Genomic DNA, 26,432 nt, shown 5'->3' with positions numbered 1-26,432 from the left:
ACTCAGTGAGTGTCTAGCAACACAGCTAGTCCTCTGCAGCCATTTAGAAATGTTTTGTGAGAGCTGCAAGTAGGTCCTGCACTTAGGTACGTACTGAGAGAGATGAACCTGTTCATTCCTTAGAAAGCAACTGAACAACGTGAGGAATCCCACATCTCCTCCACTTCCCCATTCCTGACAGCAAGATCTCCTGCCAGCACCAATTGCCTGCCTCTGGTATCACCCAGCCTCCCCCTCTGACTAACACTGAAGCTACAGTACAGAGCTCCCAGTGCATCTTAGGCTGAAGTTCTGCTGCAGGGTTCCCTTGCTTTCTTGCTAGCACAGTTTCATCTAAATGTTAACCAAAAAAAGGAAAGAGAGAGCATGTTAACTACGTTGTTAGCTAAAACAAGCTGCTTGACTTGAGCAAGCATTTGCCATCTCCCAGCATGCCCTTATTGCCTGTGTACTCCTAGGAGTTTGCTGCACGTGCATTTTCCAGTGAGGACGTCTGTCCACTCCTATACTTCCTGAGACTCCTGTAACATCTAATGTTAAGTAAGCCATCAGTCACATTAATTTTGGTGGAGTTTGCCCAGAGAGCTGCTGGTTCTCTCAGTTTCTGGAAAAGATTCTGCTGATAAAAGTGCTGAAGGGAACACACCCTCTTACCAGCATGGAGAAAAAGTACCTCTCAGCAATGCTGTCTGCATAGTGAAGGGAATAATTTGATTTTCATAACAGGCCTTTATCCTGCTTTGCTTTTGCAGGGACTGGAGATCTCAGGGGCTGCTTCAGCATGATGCATACAGCAAAAGGAGATGGGCTGATGGGAGGTCAGCCTGGCCTGTGTGATATCCTTATGTGCAGAGGTTTGGGTGACACATACCAGTGTCTAATGAACACTGGTAGAACTCTTCAGGTGGCAACAGGGATGCTGCATGCTTGCAGTAAACGTCACAGCTCCAAAGGCTGATGAGCAGCCAGCACAGTGCTGCTGTTTGTTAAAATAAATTCCTGTTTTTCTACTTTTGCTGTTTGAAAAGTCAGCAACTTTTCTGCTCATGTTGCTTTGTGAGTCACTTTGAGCTTGAAAAGAGCTTTTTTAAACCTAAAGAAAAAGACCTTCCTGGTAGTTACATTGCTGAGACTTGAACCTTTGTGTCAGGACAGGTTCCAAGAAAACCAGTGTCTTCTGAGCAGGGCTCTAGATTTAAGGTTTGCTTTCCTCCCCATCCTTGCCACGCCCCATAGATATCCCATGCCTGGAGAGCAGAGGGAGGAGAAAGCTCAGACCTGTGCTGCTGGGAGGGAGGTGGGTGCCCCATGTGCTCTATCATGGAAGTGGGACTTGGGCTTCTCAAAGTCTTGGGTGCCCCCAGGGGCATGGGTCATTGGGACAGAGTCATATTCAGGTCAGAAAGCAATAAGCCCATGCCAGCTCCTCAGCAAATGCTATGCTGCTTTGTCAGAGGAATCTGCTCTTGCTTGGTTTCTGCCATAAGATAATCCTTGTTAAGTTTCTGCAGGCCCCTGGGCTAGTTGGATGTTGGCAGCACACTGGCACTCAGTAAATCCCTTTGGGCAGGATTTCCACATGCCTCTCAGTATGTGCAGTGCCTAGAGCAGCTTCTTCACTGTGTTGTGACAGACACTGTCATGTGTCTGTTGTGTACTTCTGTGCTGAACCAGAACCACCAAGATAATTCTTCATAGATGGGTGTGCTTGCAAATGAAGGCTGGTAAATGCCATGCATGTCAGCTTAGAGGTGACATTGACTGCACTCAGCATTCTTGAGGATGGCTGACATTTTATGAGCATTCTGTAGTACATATGTCAGTGACCATTCCTTGCACTACTAATAAAGAGCAAAATCTCTGTAATTTCTCCAAAAACTCCCACAAAGAGCCTGACAGCATTTTTCCTAAGAAGCTTCCAGTGCCTAAGATCTACATGAAAAAGGAAGTTACTTACAGCTCCAGAGGTCAGAGGTTTTGCTTGTTTTCATTTTGGTAAGTACGATGTAGTTTATTAGCTGAGCAGAGAGATAAATCTTGGTAGAGCAATCCAGTCTTGAAACAAGTAGGCAGATACACACTGCTTTCCAAAATCCATGAAGACTGTCACCTCTCAGATTCACTTTGATGACTAATTTGTGCAGAAGTCAACAAGACTGAGAACAGTAACATCATTATTTAAGATGGTATTTTTTGCAACAAAAAATACCCTAGGAAGGGTATGTCTTTTTTTAATGTTGTTTTGGTACATCTGGCTTCCTCTCCCATTTGAAACATTAGGCTGGAAAAAGAATGCTGTTCTGTTTGTATCAGTAGTCAAAGTAGAGAAATTTCTCTGCAGGCTAAATTCACATTTTTGTGAGTGCTATATAACATTAATGAGATATTCCTTTCTGATTTTCCACTTGATTAAAAATGTTGGTGTTTATCTCAGGATCAGTTTAGCATGCCTTGAATTCTATGTGTTTGTTCATTCTGTCTGCACAGACAAGTTTTGGGTCAAAAGTGAGTCCTGCTGGTCTCAGCTGTTAATCTGTTGAAAAATCATTCTGCTCTTTGCTTTTTTAGGAGGCTTGTCTTCTGAAAAGACACAGATAAATTACACTGATTCCTTCTGAGTCACCCAGCAGCAATGGCAAAGCTAGGAGAAAAAAATGGGGGAGTAAAGAGGACCGATGAATGGGCAGCAATCCGAAGATCAGATTTAAAGTACATATTTCAAGCACAAGTTCCTGAAAATGAACACTCAGTTATTTTCTTTGAGTATCCCACCACTGGGGGAACATGGTTTCACCAAGCCAGATTTTAGTAAATGAGTTAATGAAGTTAGACACCACTGCCAGTCACACAGGCTGTGACTTGCCAGGCCTGAGCACTAAGATATTCCTGGATAAAACAATTATGAAATCGGGAATGGAGACAAAACATTATTTATTAAATTATCTCTCCTTCCAGACAAATCACAGCATTGGCTCTCCAGCCTTTCGCATCATCTAGGCAGAAAACGTACACGGATACTTCCAAATCCCTTCTCTTCACCCCTCCCTGGAAACATTGATGGCTCCCGTATGAACAAACACAAAAAAACTGGTCATCTACTAAATCTGTTGCTGATCTCAGCTGACCAACTTCCTGTAATATCAGCAAATATTTCTGCTTTTGTAAATCTGTGCTTCCCTCCATAATGGGGTGCCAGCAGGATCAGGAATGCTTTGAATCTAGAAATGTGCTGGTTGGCAGGAAGAACAAAGAACGTGCTCACCCCGAAGGGCAAAAAAGGGCTGATGCTTTTGTCCACTCGGGAGAAATGGCACAGAACTCATGCCAACAGTTTTTGCATGCAATCAGAAAGAGGCTGTTGGATGTTCCTTTTAATAGCCCACATTAATATCAGTCATTCGTGAGAAATGTCTTAGATAACTAAAATCAAAGCAGATCCTGAAACTCTCCTGCGGTTTCACAATCCCTGGACGGACACTGCCCAGTAATGTCAGGCTCTCCATGGACTCATCAGGGCAGCTGCTGTTTTTCCCAGCCGTCTGGAAATAGGCCAGCTATGACATGTAGCTGATATCAGTTAGCTGTTGGCTGTATTTCATTCTGCTGCTCTAGGCAACTTGATAAAGGCTTCTTCCTCCCGCTGCAGAGCTCACCCACCCAAACTGAAGCTAAACACCTGTGCGTTCAGCTTGCTCAGCCTGATGCTCGGATTTGCTTAATGGGGCGTTTTGTACAAAGGAACGCTCAAACTGGTTTCTGGAACGGCAGTATTAACGCTAGAACTGCTTGATTTACATCTCCGTGTAGATCTGGAGGCAGCTCAGCCCCATCTTCATCACACGGAGACGCACAGATGTATTTAATGGGAAACCTCTCACATCCCCTCAGCGCAGGGAGGTGACGGGGGTGCAGGGCGTCCCTTTCCATTTGTCTGTAGGAAAGTGAAAAAGCCCGAGCACGGCCAGCTAAGAGTACCGTTAGTGTGCGCAGTATCGGTGCCCGTTCCCGCAGCACGGTAGCAAGCTCGCTCCGTCCCTCCCGCACCGTCGCTGGAGAGGAGAAAACCCTGCAACAGAGACAGCCGCGTATCGGGGACCGAGCCCCAGAGCGCCCACCGGGAGCCCTGAAGCGGGGAGGCGCTCATCGCGAACGCCCCGACGACGCGCGGCAGCGCTGAGGCGATTGCGGGCGGCTCCCCGCCATGCCGCGCAGCACGGCGGCGCCGCCATGTTGAGGGCGGGGAAGGCGGGGGCGGCGCCGGGGCCGCCGCGGGGCGCAGCGCCTCCGTCCGCTCCTCGCTGCCGCTCAGCAGCCTGCACGGCGGGCCGCGCCGCTCCATGGCGACCCACAGCCCCTGCATCGTGGTGAGTGCGGGCCCGCGGCGGGGAAGCGGCGCTCCCTCCGCCGCCGCGTCTCCGGGCCCGGCCGCGCGGAGCGGGGTGCCGCGGGGCGGGTTGATCTCGCCGGGCCTCGGCCGCGCGCGCGGGGCGGGCGGCGCGGAGTCACCTTGAGGAGCTCGGCCTGCCGCCGCTGCCCGCGGGAACGGGCCGGGCCTCCGCGTGCCGGAGCCGCTCGCGGCGGCGGCGTCTCCCGGAGGAGAGGCGGTCGGAAACGCCGGAGCCGCAGCTCCGAGCTCGCCCAGAAATGCCTTCCTTTCGCGCTGACCGGCGCGGCGCCGCTTCCTATTCCTGTCGCTTCTCCTCGCGCTGCTGGCGGTGCCCGGCCCTGCGGGAGGGAAGCTCGGCTCCGTTCTGTGACGGCCTCCGCCTGCGGGACCGAAAAGCGAAGCGGTTGCAAAACACGCCGTCGTTGTCCGCTTGCGGCTGGCTTAACGCTCGGGGAGAGCCGCGCTCCGTGCCGCCCTGATGATGTGCCCCCAGCGCAGCGCCGGCTGTGTAACCGTATGCGTGCGTTAATCCTTGTCCTAACGCGTACACGCGTGTATGGATTCGGCTGTGCCGTGCAGGGGATGCGCCCGCAGCTCTGAGGTACAGCTTTGGTTTCTGCTTCGGGATCTCAGAGCACTGTGATTCCCAGCCCTCGTTTTGCCTCCTTCCCACAGCCGTCCCTCACCGGCAGCCGGCTGTGAGCTGTGCTGTGATGTGGATCTGGAAGATGCCCGCGTTCCGAGGCCTCCCTGCTTAGTTGCCAGTGCAGGTTTTGCATTACACCGCTAAAATCAAAGGTGTCAAAAAGCTGCTCGTTTGTTTGTTTTTTTTTTTTCCCAATGAAATAAGATCAGGCAGGATGTAGTGCTTTCATTTTTCTGCAGTGTTTCAGACAACTCCTGCAAGCTGATGCTTTCTGCTGTGTTCACCGTGACTAATGCTTCTGTAGAGGAAAAAGATCAGCTGATCCCAATGAGTGTAACGCGTTGGATAAAGCAAAAGATTTGCGCTTTCTCACTGCAGGCTTTCTATAAGTCTTGGTAGAAATCTCACCTGATTTCCTTTTCAGATTGGCGATGATGAACAAGGTTACGACCTGGACTTGTTCTGCATACCAAAACATTATGCGGATGATCTGGAGAAAGTCTATATTCCTCATGGGCTCATCATGGACAGGTTTGTTTGCCTTCGGACGCTGCACTGATTCCATGGCACTGCCACTGATAGCTTGCTGCCTGGTGACTGTCTAAATAGATTACATTTAATTAGAGACTAAGTACTACATGGTTAATTAACTGTTTCTTGTTTGGCTTCTAAGAGTTGGTGCTTTTGCAGTTACACTATTGTTTGGAAATTTGTCATAATCCTCAAAAGAAATGAGGTGGTATGTAGCAACCTGCGACGCCTTCATGGGGTTTCTTTGATGTTTTACCTTCGTAAAACCTAATGAGAGCACATTACCTGTTGTGCTAGTTCAATCTGAAACAATTAGAGTCTCTTGAACTTCCCTAGGATGTTAACAAGCATAAGTTCTTAATCACACCATTGTAGACTTTGCTGTGTTGGTGTAGCAGATGAGCGATATCCAGCATCCCCTGCTTGCTGGGGGGGGGGGTCCAACCTTGTCACCTGTGGTTGCTGAAATCTGCGGGTGCTCTGCATGTTTTATCTCATGTGGTCTGAGGAATGGATCCATAAGCACATAAGATGTTGTTTTGTTTCCCTTTGTGATGCTTGCCTAGTTTCTGTTAGAATGAGCAGCAAATTCAGAGCGGTTCTGAGTAGATCTCTGAGAGGTCTTAAGAATAGGAATGCTTCTAGATTGTGCATGGTGCTGATCAATTAGATTAAACGTTCCTATAAAATGTCGTTTTGTTTCTTTAAATTGTAAATGCTGTAATAACTTTGAAATGGAAGACCATATATAGGAAAAGATTGGACCAAGTACACATCATTGAATAATGGATGTAAAGTTTATAGTGGTGGGCATTCCCTGAGTAACCTGCTGCTGCTCTGTAAATGCATACCATGCTAAGATAAACTGCAGTACAAATTTAGAAACAATGATTGCAGAAAAACAGCGCAGTGTTCTCTTGCTCTGTCTTGTTGTTGTTGTGCTTTGCAGTAAGGACAGATCTGCAGCTTGGCAAAATGTGAAGCTGTCATTTACAGTTGGGGAGTTCTCTTGCTCCTTGGTCAGTGAGGGCTGCCGTCTGTATGTATTGATTTATTTTGCTCTTTGCATGGAAGTTGAACCGATGTTTGAAAGGGGAGAACACCTTTATGTGGCTTATCTGCCAGTGAAACAGTTTCAGAGTGTTAAGATTTGCTTTGGCTGTGCGTGAAGTATGAAAACAGAGGAGTTTGGCAGTGTTACTGTTTGATTAACCTTGAAAAGCAAAACTGGGTTGGCCAATAGTGTGTAAAAGTGGCTGAAGTGGTAGGCAAACATTTCTAAGCAAAATCCATTTCTGAGTTTGCATGTGTTTGCTGCTGTTGTTTGCAAGACAAAATACTGCAATGGTAAGCAAATAGAATGTGTTATGACAGCTAACCCTTGTGCTTTTTTGTATAGGACAGAGAGACTGGCACGTGAAATCATGAAGGGCATGGGAGGACACCACATTGTAGCTCTCTGTGTACTAAAGGGCGGCTATAAATTTTTTGCTGATTTGTTAGACTACATCAAAGCACTGAACAGAAACAGTGACAAATCAATCCCCATGACTGTGGACTTCATTAGGTTGAAGAGTTACTGTGTAAGTATATCTGCAATACTCTGCCATTTTTATTTGAACTAACTTCTAGTTAACAACACAGACGGTTTAGATACCGTCACTAGAGATTGTGAAAACTTTGCTTAGATGTGCTCATGTCATACAAAAAAATGAGAGAATTAAGAGGGGAAAAAAGGTAGTCTCAAGTTAACTTGTTCTTTGCCTATCTTATATAATCAATTTGCTTTTAGTCTTTACATCCTTAGTCCAGTAATGTCCTCATTTAGAGCAAAGAGACCTTTACTATGTCCTTCATACGTTCAAGAATTTCCTCTCTTCTCTTCCTCATCTCTAATGCTGTGAATAATACAGAGGATTGTCCTGCAAATATTGTGACCAAAAAAAAAAAAATTCCAGAAATGTTGATATGGCTCAGACATCATTCACTGGATTGAAAGATTGGAAAACTGCAAACATGGCTGTATCTGAGTTCCCTCTATCATCTTTTGTTTTGCTCAACTGAACAGTGAACAAATTAATTATGCTTCGCCTTAAGGAAATACTAGATTCCTACACATAGATTATGGTTAGTGGCCACAGAATATGGTGTTACCTTTTAGTAACTGTGCAGGTTGCCTTGGCTTCATGATCTTTAAGGCCTTTTCCAACCTGAGCAATTCTATGATTCTATTTAACTTCATGGGAAAATGAAGCATGAGGTAATGGGTGATTTTTGGTAGAGGAAGTGTGAGATTTTGTTGTGCAGGTCAGAGGAAGAGGTGGATGTATGCACTCTCTGTTTGCTGACTTAGCAGCTGAGTCTTGTGTTTTCTTGATAGTGTTTGAGGGTATTTTTGAGGTCGTCCATCAGACCACCTGTTGTGTGGAAATAGTTAATGCTTTTTAAAATTCATTTTGTGGTGTCAAAAAAAGCTGTTTCTGAAGTTATGCTGTTAGTTCTGTGTCTCAGCACCCTTGTATTCAAGTCAGCAGTGTGAACTGTTGTCACAGTCACAGAGAAGTGCCTGCTTGAATAGAAAAAATAGTGGTTGCTAAATTAGAAACTCAGCTTCATCATTCATCTCATTAAACCATCCCCACATAGCTGGGAAGCTCACTGCATGGGGCAGCAGCTGCACGGTGCTTCCTTTCTGCTCCCTGCAGAAGTTTCTGGCTCCCTCCTCCCACCCTACACAGCCACCACATGCCCACACAGCGCCTGTCAGCAAGCTGGATGTTTCTATTGCAGGGCAACACTGAGCAGGATAGGAAATGATGAGTCTCACCTTCATTGGCAAGGAAATTTCTACCTTCAGCTTTCTTCAAGGGACACATCCAGTAGCTTATTTGATGTATTTAAAAGCAATATGAAGACCACCCCACCCTTCTGCTCTCTTCCTAAGTAACTTGGAACAAACTAATGGAAAAGTGCTGTGAAACACCTGAAAAAAAATACTGTGTTGAAAAGCAAGTCTTGTTCCCCAGTAAGCTTTCTTTGTTCAGCTTTGTTCATTGGGCAGTGCTTTGATGCTGCTGCTTTTGTTTATTGTCACCCATAACCGTGGCGCCTTGATTCTGATCAGGAAATAAGCAGCAAAATAAGTAATGGAAATCATAAGCCTGTTTTTGTTTTTGGTCACAGGAAGGATTAAATGAAGAGAAAGGAGAGAAATGTGCACAGAAAGCTGTCTAAGCAGAATGCTTTGCTCTAGGTGTTGGCTTCAGGGTTTTGGTTTTGTCAGCCAGTCCTATAGAGGAAAGTTTTCTTGTTCTGGAGCTGCAGTTACCTGATGCCTCCCCCAGGAGGATATTTATGAGCATTTCATTGCTGTTGACTCTCTTAGGTGGTTATTAATATCCAGACTTGTATTCTTTAGATTGCACTGCTTGACAGACTGGGTGAGAGTATCCTAACAGGAACGTGTGTGTCACTGATTGACCAGGTTTTCCATTATTAATAGTCCTGCAGTGCTAGATTGGTTCCATAGTTTCTATTCATGCTTTACTAAATGAAGGACTTGGCATTCTTAGGGATGAGAAAACCATCACAAACCATAGCAGGCAGCTGGAAGTGGAGCTCTCCTGTGATTGCCTTTGGATGCAATTGCTTGGTCGTGCTGCCTGCCTTGCCAGGCTGGGTGTGTGATGTTTAAAATACCACAGTTGCTCAAACAAAGCAGCCCGACTCGTATCGTGGTTCTAAAATCAATGCAATTGATGTGCTATTCTTATTTGAAAGCCATCTTTTAATATTTGCAAGCTTATGGGTTATTTGTTTCATAAAGCAAAGCTCGTGGTGTGACTGCACCCAGAAATAATTCTCAAAGAATATGGAGATAATCATGCTGTGATTAACCATTGCTTCTGACTCCGGCTTTCGAAGTTCTTACAAGTGGATTGTAATGATCTGGCAAGCTGCTAAGAAATGGAGAGACAGTGTTTGTGATCAGAACTGGGTGTCTGTATTCTTGACAGGCAGTTTATTTGGTTTGTACTAGAAGCATGGCGTTTCACCAGCCTCCTGTGTTTAAAGGTGGGCAGAAGTTGTTGATGTGCAGTCAGGAAAGACAGCCAGAAGTCAGCAGGTGTGCTGCACATCACTGGGGAAGGTGGGCCTTTTTGGTGGAGCATGACAGCGCTGAGGTAGAACCTCACTGGACTGATGGAGGCAGTGCTCTGAAAGGTCTCGTGCTACCCAAGCCTCATAGCAAACAGTGTAAGGAACTTCAGTGCTTTTGTAAAAGGTGATCTTTGAGTCACTGGTCAGGAGTTACGATCTTGCAGTGCAATGTTGTTTTTTCTTTTCTAGCAATGACAACGAAGAGGCAGTGAAAACAGATCTAACCAGCAAATCTCTTCTGTGCTAAGCCACAGAGCATTAAAGTCTTACCAGTACTGAAATCAGAAATAATAGGCCTGAAGATAATTAAAACATCGCTTAATTATTAAACAAAGTTTGTGCCAGTGGAAAGCTGGTTAGAACCAGGGTTGGAAATTCGTTAATCTTTTTTTATCCTTTAATTGCTCTGGAGCTCAGTGCCTGCATAGGAATGCAGGTAAATATGTCACTAATGATTTGTGTTTTGTGTTCGAGTGTAGCCATTTGTATGGTTCTTGGTGGGAAGGAGAAGGAAAGTTGCTGTTAGTCAGATTGTTCTCTGCTGATCTTTAAATTTGAATATGCACAATCCAGAAGTTTACAGTGTTCTGCAGAGTTCTGTGGTGTTCTCCTTTGATTGTGTAGTGTGTTGCTTTGAAGCCAGAGAGATGACCAGGAAACTCATCTTAATGTGTTTGCTGAGTGCTGGGCTATCATCTGTGCCCATCACTCTAATGGAACAAATATCTGCAGCATCTTTCTGCATCTTTCTTTCATAAAGAACGATGCTTCCATGGAACAATGATTGACTGTGTGTTAGTGGAGGAATAGATAAGAGAGAATCCTGCAACATAAACAAGGAAGAGCTCAAAGAAGCTGTCACTTCAGATAACTATAAGATGGGATGAAGGCAGGAGGTGCCCCTCAGCATAATGAATGCAATGCTTCACTGAGCCGTGTTCTTCTGATTTGTCTAAGCAGTGTCTCAGGCACCCAGCAGGGCTCTGTATATCTGCTGGGATGATTTGGGCATCCTGTTGTTGGACATTTTCAGCACAGCACTATTTTTGTTGTTCAGTTTGGTTCTGTTCTGCTGCGATGGGAGTGCTGGAGCAGCTGAATATTTTATCAAATGGAGCAGTATAACTCTAACAGCTGTTATCTTTAAAACATATGGTTAAAACTGTAAAGATGCTTTTTCTAATACTTGGCTTGTGGGTGGGGATTTTCAGTATTGTGCTGTAGGAATGGTACACAGGAAGTATTCCCAGGTTTAACCATCTGCTTTTACATCCCCTCAAGCTGTCAGCACTTCGTTATCCGAGAGCACTGACATCACTGCCCAAAGGATTTCAATGCTTTTTCTCTTTACTGTAACCCCTGTGTTGCATACTGTATAGCCAGTGCCTGTGTCTCTCTAAATTGTTTGGTTCTTTTTTTTCTTTTTTTGTAATAACACTTTCAGGTTTTCTCTGCAATTTATACAGGTGAATACCTGTCCTTGAATACCTATCTGTGAAAGCAGGAGGTTGTATGTGGCCATCTCTTTCCTTGTGTTCCCCTCGATATCTGCTATTTCTGGTTTTAGGGAAGGAACTGATCATGCAGCAAGCTTAGGCTTTGATGTAGGGCAGCAAAAAAAGAAAGGCTTTCTTTCTAAAGGGAAGATACGTGGCAAGTAGCTATGAGAAGAGAGTTTGACAGGAGACGTAAACTTTCAGATCAAATGGTTAAATTGTAGAATAATGGCATCACCCGTAAGTAGTGCAGCAGTGAGCTTATCACATCTGATGTGAGACACTGCTGTGGTTTGAAGTCAGCTTTAATAAATGTCAGAGGTCTGAGGTGCTCCTCGTCATTGTTTTTCACTTTCTCTATGTAACAGCTCCTTGAGGACTGTGTCAGAGCCCAGTTCTGCTGAAACAGCACTATTGTAGTGATAGCTTTGGGAACCTGTGTTGAAGTTTAATTTCTACAACAAATTATTAGATCATTATTACCCTTTGTCGTAAAATAGGCAAAGTCGTGCTTCTCTGGTTGTTTTGTAGCTTATTTTTCTTATTCTTACTTGTAATTTCTAAGTGAATAGATGCTGTTGGTAACATTAATACTGGTTCATTATGTACTTTGCAGTTTTGATATTTATTGGAAGAAAGATGACTTCAATTCTGGTAATGCTAATGCTCACCCTTTTCTTTCTTATTAGAATGATCAGTCAACTGGAGATATAAAAGTCATTGGTGGGGATGACCTCTCAACCTTGACTGGAAAGGTATGACTCTTTAAGTGTTTACATGAACTGAAAAGGAAACAACCCCCCAAAACCCAGATAACTGTGTGCTTTCTTGACTTGTAGGGCTAACAGAGTTTTTTTAAGAGACAATGGGTATGTTACATTTTAAGTATTCACCGCTGTAACTTAGTGACATGCATAAGCTCCACCAGAGCCATTGGTTTAGTTTTAACTTAAAAGTAAGTGTATATATATTCAGTGTCTTCAGTATGAGCCATATTCAGGGTATTTGTTTCTCTGTGGTCCCTGAGAAGAGCAGTCCTGTCAGGGTTGTTGTCTTCAAGCTACCTTTAAAAGAGTGTGGCATTATTTATTTACTGTGCTGATGTTTCAGTGTGGTAGTGAAGGGAGCTCACTTAGGCAGGTAACTTGCTGGGTTAGGAGCTGAGGGTCCTGTTACAGGTAACAAAGAGAGAGGGAAATGCAGAGAATGTAAACTAGGAGTCTGCTTTTCTTCAGTGGCTGTACAGAGGTCATTGAGCTGGGTATCCGTGAGCAAAACACCACTGCCTCCTGTTCATTGCTTTCCCCTTTTGATTACATATAAACAGTCTTTAAAAAATTGTGATGCATTTCAGTGTAAAGGCTGTAGGTGTGACAAAACTGCTTGGCTTTATAGCACAACACTCTTTGCATTGTGAGAATTTAAAGATCACTTTGGACCTAGCATGAGATACTGAGGCTGATTGTCACTACAGCATCAGAAATGTGAGCTAAATAGGATCCACTGTTACACGGCCAGACATGCATAAATCATGGTACAAATATTTAACTGCACTAAAAATGAAATTAATAAGTTATAGGATATATTAGAAATTGTGTATTCTTTAAATACTAATGGATTCTTCTTATCTTTTTTTTTCTTTCCAACAGAATGTTTTAATTGTAGAAGTAAGTATTGTGTTTCACTTCAGAGTTTTCTGTGATTCTGTCAGTTCTTACTTGTTATGATTTATTATTACTTTTTAAAATTCTTATTAAAAAGTGACCTAAGCAAAGTGAAATTAAGCATGTCAGTGTTTTGGCAAGCTAGGAAGTTAAACTGAAGTGCAGAAAGAAGTTCCTGGTAGGAATATCCTAAAAGAGTGAAAAACAAAGACAAGCCCAGCCCTATGTATGATTTGTTTAGAGAATACAGACATGGAGAATGCTGATTCCTAATCAGCATTTTGCTGTTGCTAATTCCCATATCTCTGTCTTGCTGCTGTTCTTGGGATGATACTGGCAACGCTATCTATAGCTGATTGTGATTTCCTGGTAGGTGCTGTTGCTTAGTTCTGGCTTTCACATCTCTTTGTTGTTTGACAGCGTTGCTTATGTTCAGAGGATGCTCTTGAATAAGATGGCTGATTTGAGGATGGGGAAGCAGAAGCACTAGACAGGAAAAGTGAATGTGCAGTGTAACAGTGTCTTTAGGCTCCAAGTAACAGTAGTGGCTTTGTTGGTAAGCACAGGAACAGCAGTGACAACCAGTTCAGCAACCAAAGAGAAAGCTCTTTCCTTCTGTCATATTATCCCACAGGAAGCATGTTCAGTTTTAAAACCAAACTAGTATGTATACAGCAGTCATCTGTGTGATCAGTGGTCTCCTTTGAAGAGTATTTTGCTTCAGATAGGCAGATGCATTTAATTGTGTATCTGCTCCATTTCAGATGAATGTATGCCTTTAAAGTGCCAGGCAGCTAAGTGGGTTAGTTTCTCATCTGTTCAGTGCATTACCTCTCCACTGACATCTCGTGCATTGTCAAATACAAGCCCTTTGACCAACCACCATTGTTGCAGTTAAACAGTAACTTCTGCACAGAGCACTAAGATGTTCTATAGAGCATCCCTTTGATGTGCAGAAAAACCCCATGAAATGGAGATATGCCTCCAAAAAACAGATAATGAAACAATACAAAATCACTAAAACTTTTATTTTGACTTGAGAGCACAGAAGTGGCTGCTTTTGTTTATACATCAGCTTTTATCCATGTATGTCTGTCTCTTTCTTGAGTTGATAACCATGAATAAAAGCCTTAGGTGTTAAAGGTGGTATAGCTGACAGGTGCTGTGTTGACATTGATGTGTTTATTGATGTATTTTAATTGAGAGCCTTGAGAAAATCAGAAATCAGGAGATGATAAAATAGGCATTGCTATTTCTGTGTTATCTGCCTCTTCACTTCAAATAAACATCCAAGTTCCAGCCAGGGTAAGGACTGTCCCTCTGGACATCTTGTGATGTGTCAGTCCAAACAGAATATCCATTTCTGCTGCTTCAGTTTTGAGTCATATACTATTTTTTCTGTTTATATATGTAGTAAGTGGGATTAAAGTAATGCATCAAACTTCAGTTCAGTGTATCTAAATAGAAACTATCAAACTGCACCCTGATATTACCAGTACAGTTTCTTTCTTTATTTTTAAAATCTGTAATGTAAATTGCACTCCTTTTTTTTTTTTTTCAAATACATTAATGAGTTGTGACTGTTTTCCCTTCTTATGCTCCTTTTCTTTCTGTTGTATACAAGTGTCTCTCAGCTCAGCTGCAAGATGGATGCTATGCTTATAGTGTGAGAATTAGACATTGTTTGTCTGATTGCTGCAAGGAACACGAGCCATAAAATCTGCCAGAGGCGCCAGGAAGGTCATAGTTCATGCTTTTGAAGTAGTAGTTATCCATAAGAATTAAGAACCATTGTTAGCTACTGTGATCTCTTTCCTGAGCGTAGTGGCTTAAGCACGACGTGGTTTTCCGTATCCCTTGTACCGGATGGTGAACAATATTATTACAGCATGTTTTCGTGTTATTGCAGATGAGCAATTTCTGCATTACAAACTTGAAGTGCTGCTTTGACAGGTTTCATATTCTCTCATATTCAGGATATCATTGATACTGGGAAAACAATGAAAACGTTGCTGTCTCTACTAAAGCAGTACAATCCAAAGATGGTGAAAGTGGCCAGGTAAGCTTTTATTTGTGGTTATTTGTGCTGTATTTTACCTTCAGAGTGACACACGGTGTAAAAAAAGGTAATGTAGAATACAATCCCATAAAAGACAAACAGGAAGGAACACTTCTTTAGAAGTTGTATGTGATGTGCTTGGAGTTCAGTGTATAAATTACACTTTGCTTGTTGTGACAAGGCAGAAACGCCGTTCTCTCCAATCCTATTGCTTAAAACCCTTCTGTCTCAGGGAGGGATAGCTTGTGCATGTCTGGTACATGTATTGCTCCTTGATGGCTGGGGATGGGGGGTTTCACTGATGTCTAACTTGGGTTTAGAATGGAAGAACTAAAATTTTTGAGCTTAAAGAAATTACCTTCTTAACGATGGTAGAAGTATTTTCAACATGAATAGAGTTCATAAATACAGATTTTTAATGGAGATTAGGATTTAAAAAAATAACAGTGGTTATCTTAATATGTCAGTGTCTTATCTGAGCATATTTCTGTTTGCACTGTTTGCAATTTCAGTATACTTCAGTAGTGTATCAGTGCAATGGAGACCTTTTTTTGGTCTGGTGCCTGTAATTGTAGAATTAAATTAGTTTGCATGCTAACATTACTGTTTGTGTAGGGTGTGTAGTGTAGCTGAGCTTTAGAGGTCACTCTGTGAGAGTCACCCAGCCATATGCTCTTCCAGGCTTTTCTACTTAGTTGCATCTTTAATCAATTAGTTTTGAAACATTTTCTAATTAAATAATTTAAATTTAATAAGGAATGTTGTGGATAATAATAACAGCTAATATCAGCATTCCTCCTACAGCTTTTTAAATCACATCTTTTGTACTCCTATGCTACGGTTGTGTATTTTGCAATAAAAGCATAATGAGTGCTGGGGATTAGAGATAAACCAGAGCTGTGTGTAATATCTAATCAGTTGTGTTGCCATAACAATGTCGAAGCAGTTGTTAGATGTACTAGAATAGCTCTTCATGCTGATAATCCAGGGGTGACCTGCTGAAGGTGAGCTTTTTCTTCCTGGCCTGGTTAAATGCACCAAATTTGAAGCAATTGTTGCTGCACAGTACCTTAACACTGCAGTCAGTATACATCATGAGTATGAAACAGTGTGAGCCAAGCCCAGTTTCGTGTTGTTTAAACCTGTTGAAGTAGTCTGGGTCTTCAAAGGCTGAGCACGATTACACTGGGTAGTCTCAAGTGTCGTGTTCTTAGTTGGTTCACTTGCCTTTCTTTTCTTGTTTTCTTTCTCTCTGACAATTAATCGATTGTAGCAGGGAAATGTGAATTAATGCTAACACTAACTGGGGGTTTGTTTGATCAGGGCCTACACAATACTCAAAAATTAAGCCTCGAGTAAAAGTTTCAGAAACAAAATGTCTAAAATTGAAATCATAGACATGACGAATGAAGTCTCACCTTCAGAGGTGATCCAGGAAGGGATGAGATTTGCAAATACAGAGTTATGTTGCTCTGTCTCTGCATTTGGCCATCACCCACCTTTTCCTTTCCTCCCAAAGTCTCTCTCACTCTCTGATGCAAACAAATGTCAGGATGGTGGAGTTGTCTTCTAAAAGGTAGATGTGCTCAACTGAATAAAGAGCAAGTCAAACTGAACCAGCAAGGCATCTCCATCTGCTGCAGTACCCCCAGCTCTGTATCTTCCTGTTTCTTATACCTCTGACGTTTAATTCTGGGAAAGTGGAACTGGTTTGTATCAGCTGAGCATCAAAACCTGCTAACCTTTTCTTTATAGGGGCAATTAGTATTAGCAGTGAAAAACAATTGAGGACACGTTGTGCAATTGAGGTTGTATTAAACCAACTGATTGTGCTTCATAATGCTGATAATCCAGCTGGTTTGGCTGGATCCCAACCTCAGCTTGCACCTGAAATTTCTTAACACACAGCCTCACAAAGTCACTTTTGGCAACAAAAATCCATATAGATTAAGATCTCCCAGCCTCATTCTTGCAGACTTTGTAGTTATCCTTTAGGCTGTAAACCTTTTGTGATTCTACAAAGTTTTGAGTTTATCATTGAGATCAGCTGCACCTGCAAATGAAAAATGTTTAAAATCTTTATGGTTGTGCTTTCAGTTACACACGTTGAGGCTCACTGAAGTGAAATCCAGCCTAACTTCATGACAATTTCATGTAGTTCTACATGATGCATTGCCATGTTTCAATTTTACTTTGATTTTATTTGACAGTTTGTTGGTCAAAAGAACTCCTCGAAGTGTGGGATATCGGCCAGACTGTAAGTATCTCTCTGACCACCACTGTTCATTTTTAAAGATATGTTGTGTATTCTTTGGCCAAAGTCCATGGGTATTCCAGATAGTTTTCATGAATGGTTTTTGACTGATTTTAAAAGCAAAGAACAAAACAAAACAACAACAACAAAAAAGCAACAACCTGAGTATAAATATTTGCAATTAGTTTAGTATATGAAATGAAGACTTAGATTTCTATTTTGGTCCATGTGAATCCCTTTTCATTTGGAAATTGTCCATGCTTAGAAGTAGTCAAGACTTTGGTCAGCAAAACCTGCTGGACTCACATTTGGCACTTTGAGGAGTGTTTCAGGTGCCTAAATGTAGCCACCCAGTGCCATTTGAACATCCCCAGCAACTTAAGGAAGCTCCTTAGGGAGGAATGTGTATTTTATCCCCATTCCTAAGGCCAAATTCTTGTTAATGTGGATTGTGCACTTTCACAATGGAAGTGGAGTGAATTCAGCCACAGAATCACATCCTCTTCCTTCTCCTTTCCAAGGCTGTACAGTACTGATGGAAGCATCTCAACACCTTGGAAGCCTCATTCACATGTTCCTTAGGTTGTCTTACAGGCTGTGCAGTTGGATGATGCTGCCCAACTGTCCAAGGGCTGTCTTGCTAGAGCCATGCCCGTTATGCATTAGGAATCAATAAATAAACCTATTTAACTTTGTTTTAGTTGAATTCAATCAACAAGAAATGTCAGAAGTTTAAAATAACGTGAGTATTAAGCTGAGGATACTTGAGCGGAAGGAATAAAATGTTAAGCAGCTTATGTGTTGATAAAATTCCAAATTGTGTGCATTAAAAGGTCTAGTGAACTCGAGGAAATTCCTTTCTAACAGACTGGTGACTTATGTTCTTTTTTAGTTGTTGGATTTGAAGTGCCAGACAAATTTGTTGTGGGATACGCCCTCGATTACAATGAATACTTCAGAGATTTGAACGTAAGTAATTTTTCCCGTATGTTTTTGTCCATTTAAAACTAGGGAGGAGGAAGGAAGGGAAGTCTCCTTACATTGCTCTCCCTCCTCTGTGTAAATCACAGCTCGTGTGCAAGGTTACTCCATCAGTGATGCAGTGATGAGGGCAAACCTTAGAGCAGCTCAGCAGTGTTATGGAGCTCTGATAGAACTAACATTTATTTTGCTTCACACAGAACAGAGGTTATGTGTCTCCTGTGGGACGGTGTGGCAGTTTGTGTGTAGTTTCTTATCATACCAGATATCTACATTAAATTTGCTTAGTTATGCAAAAATTAAAGAGCAGAGACCTTGAAAGCCTTTTTATACTAAAACACAAGTTCTTCATGCTGGGGTCTTATACGCCCTTATAATGGACATTGGGGGGGAAAGGAAGGAGAAGGAAGGCAACACTGAGGTTTGTAGCCAAAAAAAGGCTGTGGTTTTTCTGCACAAACAGTATCAGAACACTCTTCAGGGCTGACACTTGTATGGCATGCTTTCATTTATTTCAGAAGAGCAGTATTGATTCTGTGCCTGAACATCAGTTTCTTACATTACATTTCTAACTGGAGGTTTCAATGTTTTGTTTCAGCATATCTGTGTGATCAGTGAGACGGGGAAGCAGAAGTACAAAGCATGAAAACACAGTTGAAGTGCTACGACTACAAAGCTTTGAAATGTTTTGTTTACCGAGTCCTATCTCTCACAGGCTTCAACTCTGGTACACCAGCTGAAATTGTAGAACACCCCAGCCCCATCGTCATATGCTTACTATAACTTATTGCATGTACAATATAAGAATCTCGTCTTGTTCATTTATATTATAGAAATGTAAACAACTAGTGCAATTCTGCACTCCTTATTTTGATTTGCACTATGACTCTACCGACTATTGCTGCCCCTGGTTGGGTTGTGCTGTTTGTGAGCTCCAGAGTCTAACTCTTGCAGTGGTAAATTGCTTAAACCTCATCAACCCAGAACTGAAATAGTTCGAGTACTGTAAATGTAAAACATTTTATGATAGGGAAGTCTATTAGTAATATTTTTTAAAAACTGTAATTTAAGTTTTATATTTTAATTCACAAATGTGATTGTGATTAAAGGATAGTTGCACCTTTGGGTGTTATGAAACATGAGAAGCAGCCAGTTACAGTATCTGTAATCTCCAGGGAGCCACTGACACCTCCTGGAGTTGCCTTATTGCTGTAAAAAGGAGACTGGGTAAAAAATGTCTTTTTTTTTCTTTTTTTTGAGATGGAATGACAAAACAGAATGTTTGAAGTCTAGTTTTAGTTGAGCTGCCTGTTTCTTTCAGATTTTTTTTTCTTTAAAAATATCCATCAGACAGTGAAATTGCCTTTTAAACTTAAACAGTTTTAATATATTTGTGGGGAAAAAAAAAGTATTGTAATGTTTACTTTATAAGAACTACAAAGCAAAGTACTTTAAATAAAGGCTGTCTCTTTGAAATACGCCCCATACATCTATGCCACTCACTGTGTATATTGAAGTACTCTCGAGATTCTCTTCTCAGCAACATATTTCATTAGTGCTTCTGGCAGTGAAGGCAGGCTCCACGTTTGTTACCTCTGTAGAGCTTTCTGTCAATACAGTGCTGTCTATGGGAGATGATGAAGGCCTGAGGGAAAGCTTTAGGAAGACTGGCACATGCTATAACCAAACTGGATTTCAGAGAGAACATTCTGAGTGCTGTCCCTTCTCCTGTTTTGGCAATAGTGAAGAGTGACGAATATTCCTTCATTAAACACATACCTGCAGGGAGAGAAAATCCAGCCAATTTGTAAGTAATTGTTTCATTTTATTCACATCTTGTTTGTGTTGTAAGGCTAACCATGGCAGTGCACACCTTTACTTCTGCTGTGCTGCTCTGTCGCTTGCTTATGCAGCTGGTGTGCTTGCACATGGACTTTCACTGGGTGCTGGGATTTAGTGCTGGCAGTGCTTGGTACGCAATGAAGCATTTGCCAGTCTGTTCTGCAAGGTGTTTTCTGGTTTTTGAGTAGTAGTTTTTACATTCCAAGCACCTTGCAGCATTGTCTGCCCTTGGTGTGTTCACTTGCAACTGTGGCACTTAATGGCAGCCCTAAAATGTGAGTAACTTACACCATGTAATTGTGTAATGATCAGTGTGCTGGAGATATAGTTTCAAATCAGAATTCTCAGTAAGAAAAATAACACTGCTCACGATTGTAATTTACTTTTGTTCATGTTAGGGTTTTTCTAATTGCACTATATAGCCTGATTCCATTTCTGAATGTGTGTGTGTGTATGGAGAACTGTGCTGTGCTCAGGACTCCTTTCAGCAGGTGGTGCTTGGCTGAGGAGAGGAAGCACAAAAAGCAACACAGAAAACTGCAAACCCACTTTAGAATTATGACATCCATTTGAGTTTTCATTGGGTGTGGACGGATTGAAGGTTTCACTACAGAAAGCAACGCTCTCTCCAACCTCTGAATAGTTTCTGCATCACTGTGTTCTGGAATAGATTGATGGCATTTGGATATTAAACTCGAAAGGGGGCATAAAAGTACCTATTTATACGTGAAGCAGTGAGATTTGCTAATATCTTTTAGGACTAAACCCTGACACAAGTTTGCTCTGCAATGTTTTCCTGCATTGGTGTAGGATGGTTATTCAAATGCTGTGATGTGAGACAGGCAGGAGAGGATGGGTGTCACAACAAGGGGTTTGTCTTCAGGAAGATGGTTGGAGCAGGGAAAGGGGGCTGGAGCCATGCAGCTTGAGGGGCTGGCATTGAAGAAGAGCAATTGTTAAAGTATTATGAAAGCACTGAAAAAATTTTGCTTTAAACTCACACTGATCTGAAGCACAGGTGCTCCAGGCTGAGCTTGGAGGTGTGATAGAAAGCTTGTATGATAATTGTGCTGGTGGTTCCTTTTGGGGAGTTGTTTTACATTAAAGAGAAGTCCTAGATTAGAAAATTCAAACAAGCAAGGGTCATTGCAGTCCTGAGTAGCAGCAGGAGCTGCTGTTGTACAGGGAATGGGGTGAGTGCTGCTGAGGGCAGTCATGGCTCAATGCACCCCTACCTCTACCTGTCCCCCTCCCTATGCATTCTGCAGGCAAGAAGCAGTCCCATGCCACCTCCATGTGCCCCTGTGCCTTTGTGGTCTGCAACACAGCAAGTCTGGTTTCAGACACTCTGCCTCTGCTCGTAAAATGGTGACGATGCAAAATTTTGAAAGCATTAAAAAAACACCTGATATAGAATTTACAAAATTAAGTATAGAAATGCAGAAGTGCTCACCTTCTGTGCTGCTGTGCAACGGCTGAGCCATAAAGCAGTGAGGGCACATTTCCCCACCACCCTCCTGCCCCACAACTAGACTGGGATTCAGTAATCGCAGGAAACAGTTGAAAAACTACTGCTGTGGGCCAGCCAGCCACCAGAACCCCCAGCACAGCATAGAACTGGGGCTGCCAGTGATGCACCGTTACCTGCAGGACACATGGACTCATTGCTGCTGCAGAGGATGGATGTCCCCTGATGTCCCAGTAGTGCAGTGCAGCCCCAAGGGGAGCAGCCTTCAGCCCACAGGTGTCCCTTTTCTGCCACCAGAACTGGGTAGTTCAGAGTGGGAGATAGAGCACTTTCTTCTTACCCTACCTCCAGCTCCCCCCACCTCCCCAGAGCCTCATTTCCCACCCAGGATGCTGGGGAAGGGCTTGGTCTCCCCCTGCCAGACTCCTGACCCCATTAATGACACCAGGCCCTCGTTACTCACTGTGATTTATTGGTGCTGGAGACAGGTTCCCCCCTCCCACCCCCTGCAGCACAGAACCCCCCCCCAGGTGCCAGGGACTGATTTCCAGCCACACTAAAGCAGCAATGCAATACTGGAGAGCAACAGGCGATCCCCCACTCCAGTATTTACGTGCTGCTAGAGCACTGCTGACAGCTCTCCAGCCCTGTGCATCTCCCCACAGCCTCCAGCCCCCCCCCCCATATCCACCCCCCAAATCAGAGGGGGCTGGGAAAAGGCTGAACGTGGAGCAATATTGCTCTGGAGGCACTGCTCCACCCGGGATGGACTCAAAGAGCACAGGAGGAGCAGAGCTCTTCCTGCACAGCCACCCCACAGACAGGTGTACCTGCACATCCCCGTGCACCTGAGCTAAGGGCTATGGGGACACGTCAGCCTCCACCCCTATGATAACCAGAAGCTCACTTTCTTGTCTTATCCTTGAGGTAATGAGGCAGCCCAGAATGGTCTGTATCTCCTTGTCCCTACAAACCATGATGTGCTGCTACATCTCCTCAAAGCCCACTGAATGTTGGCATTCCAAATGGTATTTTGGTTATTATTGTTATTATTATTATTATTATTTGTAAATCATGACATAAGGCACTGACGAACACTCTACATGAAGACATGAACATGCATGCATTACCACCTCAGGACTTTTGTGTTGTTTTTTTTTTTTTTTTTTGCCTTCCAGGTGCTATCAACCTGCAACTACAAAGAACAAGCAGTTACACAGTGCAAACAGACAGAAATACCCCACTCCCCAAACCCATGGTGCTGGAACAAGGCACAGCTGCACCTCTAGAACCTGTGGGGGAATGATCCACTGTCTTTCTTTCTTCCCTTAGGGGCTGCAGTGCATCAGCTGTTGGCCAGGAATCACAGTGCCAGCAGCTGAATGCACAGCTTAACAGGGCAAACCTGCTTGTGTGTCCTTAAACTGCGGGAGGGAAAGAAAGGAGGGAGGAAGAAAGGGAAAGAAAGGAGGGAGGAAGAAAGGGAAAGAAAGGAGGGAGGAAGAAAGGGAAAGAAAGGAGGGAGGAAGAAAGGGAAAGAAAGGAGGGAGGAAGAAAGGGAAAGAAAGGAGGGAGGAAGAAAGGGAAAGAAAGGAGGGAGGAAGAAAGGGAAAGAAAGGAGGGAGGAAGAAAGGGAAAGAAAGGAGGGAGGAAGAAAGGGAAAGAAAGGAGGGAGGAAGAAAGGGAAAGAAAGGAGGGAGGAAGAAAGGGAAAGAAAGGAGGGAGGAAGAAAGGGAAAGAAAGGAGGGAGGAAGAAAGGGAAAGAAAGGAGGGAGGAAGAAAGGGAAAGAAAGGAGGGAGGAAGAAAGGGAAAGAAAGGAGGGAGGAAGAAAGGGAAAGAAAGGAGGGAGGAAGAAAGGGAAAGAAAGGAGGGAGGAAGAAAGGGAAAGAAAGGAGGGAGGAAGAAAGGGAAAGAAAGGAGGGAGGAAGAAAGGGAAAGAAAGGAGGGAGGAAGAAAGGGAAAGAAAGGAGGGAGGAAGAAAGGGAAAGAAAGGAGGGAGGAAGAAAGGGAAAGAAAGGAGGGAGGAAGAAAGGGAAAGAAAGGAGGGAGGAAGAAAGGGAAAGAAAGGAGGGAGAAGATCTTTTTTCCTAGAGCTAACATGACGCTCATGTACTTTTGGAATGGACAAACCATCTGCAACCAGAAAATAAAGGCACTCTGACCCTCCATCAGTCACTGTGCACAACAGAGACTGCAGCACAGAGACCCAGACCTATGCAGAGAGCCTGGACTTTTGTGTTTCCTCTCGACTTTTTTTTCCCCAGTTATGTGACAACTTCCTTCAATTCATTTTCCCAAAAAGCAACGTCACAGCAGTGCAGAACGACGGCAGCAGCCAGGCCTGTCCCACAGGGAGCTCAGCCCACACCAGACCCTCTGCTGCTCTGCCCCTTTAGCAAACTGAAGAACGGGATTTCAAGAGCCCTCCTGGCCCGTGCCAGCCTATTGGAAACAGCCAATTAAAAAGTTGAAAAAAAAAAAAATAGTAGTATTTTTTCAACGCTTCAGTGTCCTCTGTGCTGATGGCAGCAGCTGCAGCTCTGCAAAGTACAACTGCCGTGCTGCAAAGAGCCAACAGCCAAAGGGAAACCCACCCAGGGTGCAGCAGAGCAGCCCCACAGTGCTTCAGCTCTGCTTCTGCAACAGCACTGCGAAGGGCTGCAGCTGGGGAGGGTCACTGCTTCCATCTCTTCAAGCAGCTCGAGAAAACAGAATAAAATTCGTTAAAAAAGCAATAGCAAACCAGCTCAGTTGTAGCATCCACTTATATAAATATATTAAGTAATACAAAGTCCTGGTTGTAGCTGGACAAGGGGCAGGACACCGTTGCAAAGCTTTCAACACGTGCTCATCAAGCAGTTCGCAGAGAGCAGTGAGCAGCTGGAAATCTGGGATAGGTGGGGAAATACGTACCTGGGAGAGTGCTGTGTGCTTCTGATGGGAGAATGGCTCTGAGCACTGGAGCTGCAGGCTGTGCTTTACTGAGTGAGCTGCCTTACATTGAGGTGTGGGATGGGATGTGAGTGCTGCATGGCTGCGGGCTCTCAGCACTTACCTGCCCTCACCTGGCCGTGGGCTACAGCTCCTCCTGCCAGTGCCTCCAACCACACGGGAGCTGGAAAGCAACACAGAGAGCTGAGAAGGGTTTGGGACTTCAGTGACAATGGGTTGTGAGGGCACACAATTAAGGGAAAACACAGAGCTCCACCAAGATGCCATTTGCTGCACCAGCAGCCTTAAATATGGAGAGTATCCCCCCAGAATTTGCACTGCAGGACTGGAATCGGGGGATTTGCTCCATGCAGCACCTGTGGAGTGAATCCCCACATAATGGGAGGAGTGGAACGTGCACGAATGCATGAATGCAACGCAGCTCCTCCTTGTACAGCAACGCAGCCATAGAGCAAAGCACAGCCCCAGCTCCCTGAGATAGAGCCACCCTGAGATATGAAGGGGGGCTTTAAAACATCAACCAGAAATGAATAAATAAAGAGGGAAAAAAGAGAAAAGAAGGGGAAAAAAAAAAAAAAGCGTGAAAGAGGAGAAGGAGAGGAAAATCCCCACAGAGGGGCAGTTGTGCACACTCGCCTTCCTCTACTCACACGCTGCAGCACTGAAATAAGTCAGCATTAAGCATTTCCTACATGGATTAAGCACAGCGAAGGGATAAAACACCACACCGACCCAACCCGGAGTTACCACAGCTCTCCCAGCCGAGCTGTCCGCGTTCCAAAGGCACAAACAACGAAAAAAATAAAATAGCGGGGCACTTTGCACAAAGCCTGAACGACGCAGCAGCGAGAACTCACACGAGGGAAGGACACGAAGCCGGGGGGGGGGGGGGGAACCTCCGGGTGGGGCCGTAGGAATCCCCGCACCACGCTCCCCCCCTCATCCCGTGCGACCGCTCCGCTGCGACTCCTGCGGTGTCCGCCAAGGCGGGCAGTTCTCATTTTCGCTCAGACCCCCCCCCCACAGTTCCGATACGGTCCTACCGATGGATCTGCCGGCGGTGCACGAAGGAAAACCGAAGGAAAACCCCGCGGCACTGCAGCACGGGGCAGCGCACAGCCGCAACCCCCCCACCTTCCCCCCCCAACCAACCAACCCACCCCCCACCCTCCGCCCGCAGGATGTTCCCGTTTCCTGCACGGATAAAATAACAGCTTTAAAAAAAAAAAAAAAAAAAAGCTAAAAAAGTGCCAATATTCCGCCGTCATTTTCAATCAGCCCGACGGCTTCAACTTTCTGCTATCAAAAGAAAAAAAAAAAAAAAAAAACCGTAGACACGCACAGCGATACGGGACGCCCCCCCACGTGCACAGCCGGCTCTTAAAGGGCCCCGCACCCCGCCCGCCTCACACCTGCGGCGCGCGCACGTGGGGCCGTACCCGCGGTGGCGGCGCGGAGCCGCGGGCGCGCTCCCGCCTTAACGGTCCGTGCGGGTGCGGGGGGCTCGGCCCCGCCCCGCTGTCACCGCCCCCCCCCCGCACCCCTCCGCCCTTTGTGCTCATAAAAGTTTGGTTTTTCGTTTTCTTCCCCCTTTTTTTTTTTTTTTTTTTAAATTTCCCAGCCCCCCCCCCAACTCCGCAAAGCGCTGGGGGGGGGGCGGTTGGGCCGTTGTTCTTCCCACCCCCCCCTTCCTTCCTCCTCCTCCTCCTCCTCCTCCCCCGCTCCCACCCCCACTCCTGCAACGCCGTTCGGACCGCCGCGCAGTGCCCCCCCGAACCTCACCCCCCCCATGGGCCGGGCCGTACCACGCCGCGAGGGGGGGGGGAAGCGTTTAGCGGCGCTGGGGCGGCCCCCTGCAGCTCCCCGGCCCCGGCGCCCCGCCCGCCCTCCGTCCTCACCTCCGAGTCCACTCGAAAATGGCGCCGAAACCGAAAAAACTTCGCCAATTTCATTGTAGGCGTCTGCAAGGGCTGCTGGGAGCGGGAGGGGG

At 44.6% G+C, this 26,432-nt stretch overlaps 1 protein-coding gene and 1 long non-coding RNA gene across 5 annotated transcripts; one reads left to right on the top strand and one right to left on the bottom strand.

The window, feature by feature from the left end:
- The first annotated feature begins 4,210 nt into the window (after positions 1-4,210).
- Positions 4,211-19,655, top strand: HPRT1 (hypoxanthine phosphoribosyltransferase 1). The gene is made up of 9 exons (XM_031594233.2): positions 4,211-4,364; positions 5,458-5,564; positions 6,964-7,147; positions 11,911-11,976; positions 12,871-12,888; positions 14,862-14,944; positions 17,155-17,201; positions 18,091-18,167; positions 18,778-19,655. Exons 1-9 carry the CDS (start codon positions 4,338-4,340, stop codon positions 18,823-18,825), a joined length of 657 nt encoding a protein of 218 aa, XP_031450093.1. The 5' UTR covers positions 4,211-4,337; the 3' UTR covers positions 18,826-19,655.
- Positions 15,958-26,432, bottom strand: LOC149916042 (uncharacterized). Of its 4 annotated transcripts, none has more exons than XR_016471142.1 (5): positions 26,341-26,432; positions 24,546-24,605; positions 24,085-24,189; positions 19,683-22,684; positions 15,958-16,997 (listed from the first exon to the last, which is right to left on the bottom strand). It is a non-coding gene; the product is annotated as an uncharacterized LOC149916042 (long non-coding RNA). The 4 variants fall into 4 exon arrangements; XR_016471141.1 differs by lacking the exon at positions 15,958-16,997 and having other exon boundaries at positions 19,745-19,958; positions 21,023-22,684; XR_016471143.1 differs by lacking the exon at positions 15,958-16,997 and having other exon boundaries at positions 19,745-21,135; positions 21,257-22,684.

Source organism: Phasianus colchicus, chromosome 14 (assembly GCF_987193195.1).
Source record: "Phasianus colchicus chromosome 14, bPhaCol1.hap1.1, whole genome shotgun sequence".
NCBI lineage: Eukaryota > Metazoa > Chordata > Aves > Galliformes > Phasianidae > Phasianus > Phasianus colchicus.
This window is presented reverse-complemented; position numbering and strand designations above follow the sequence as displayed.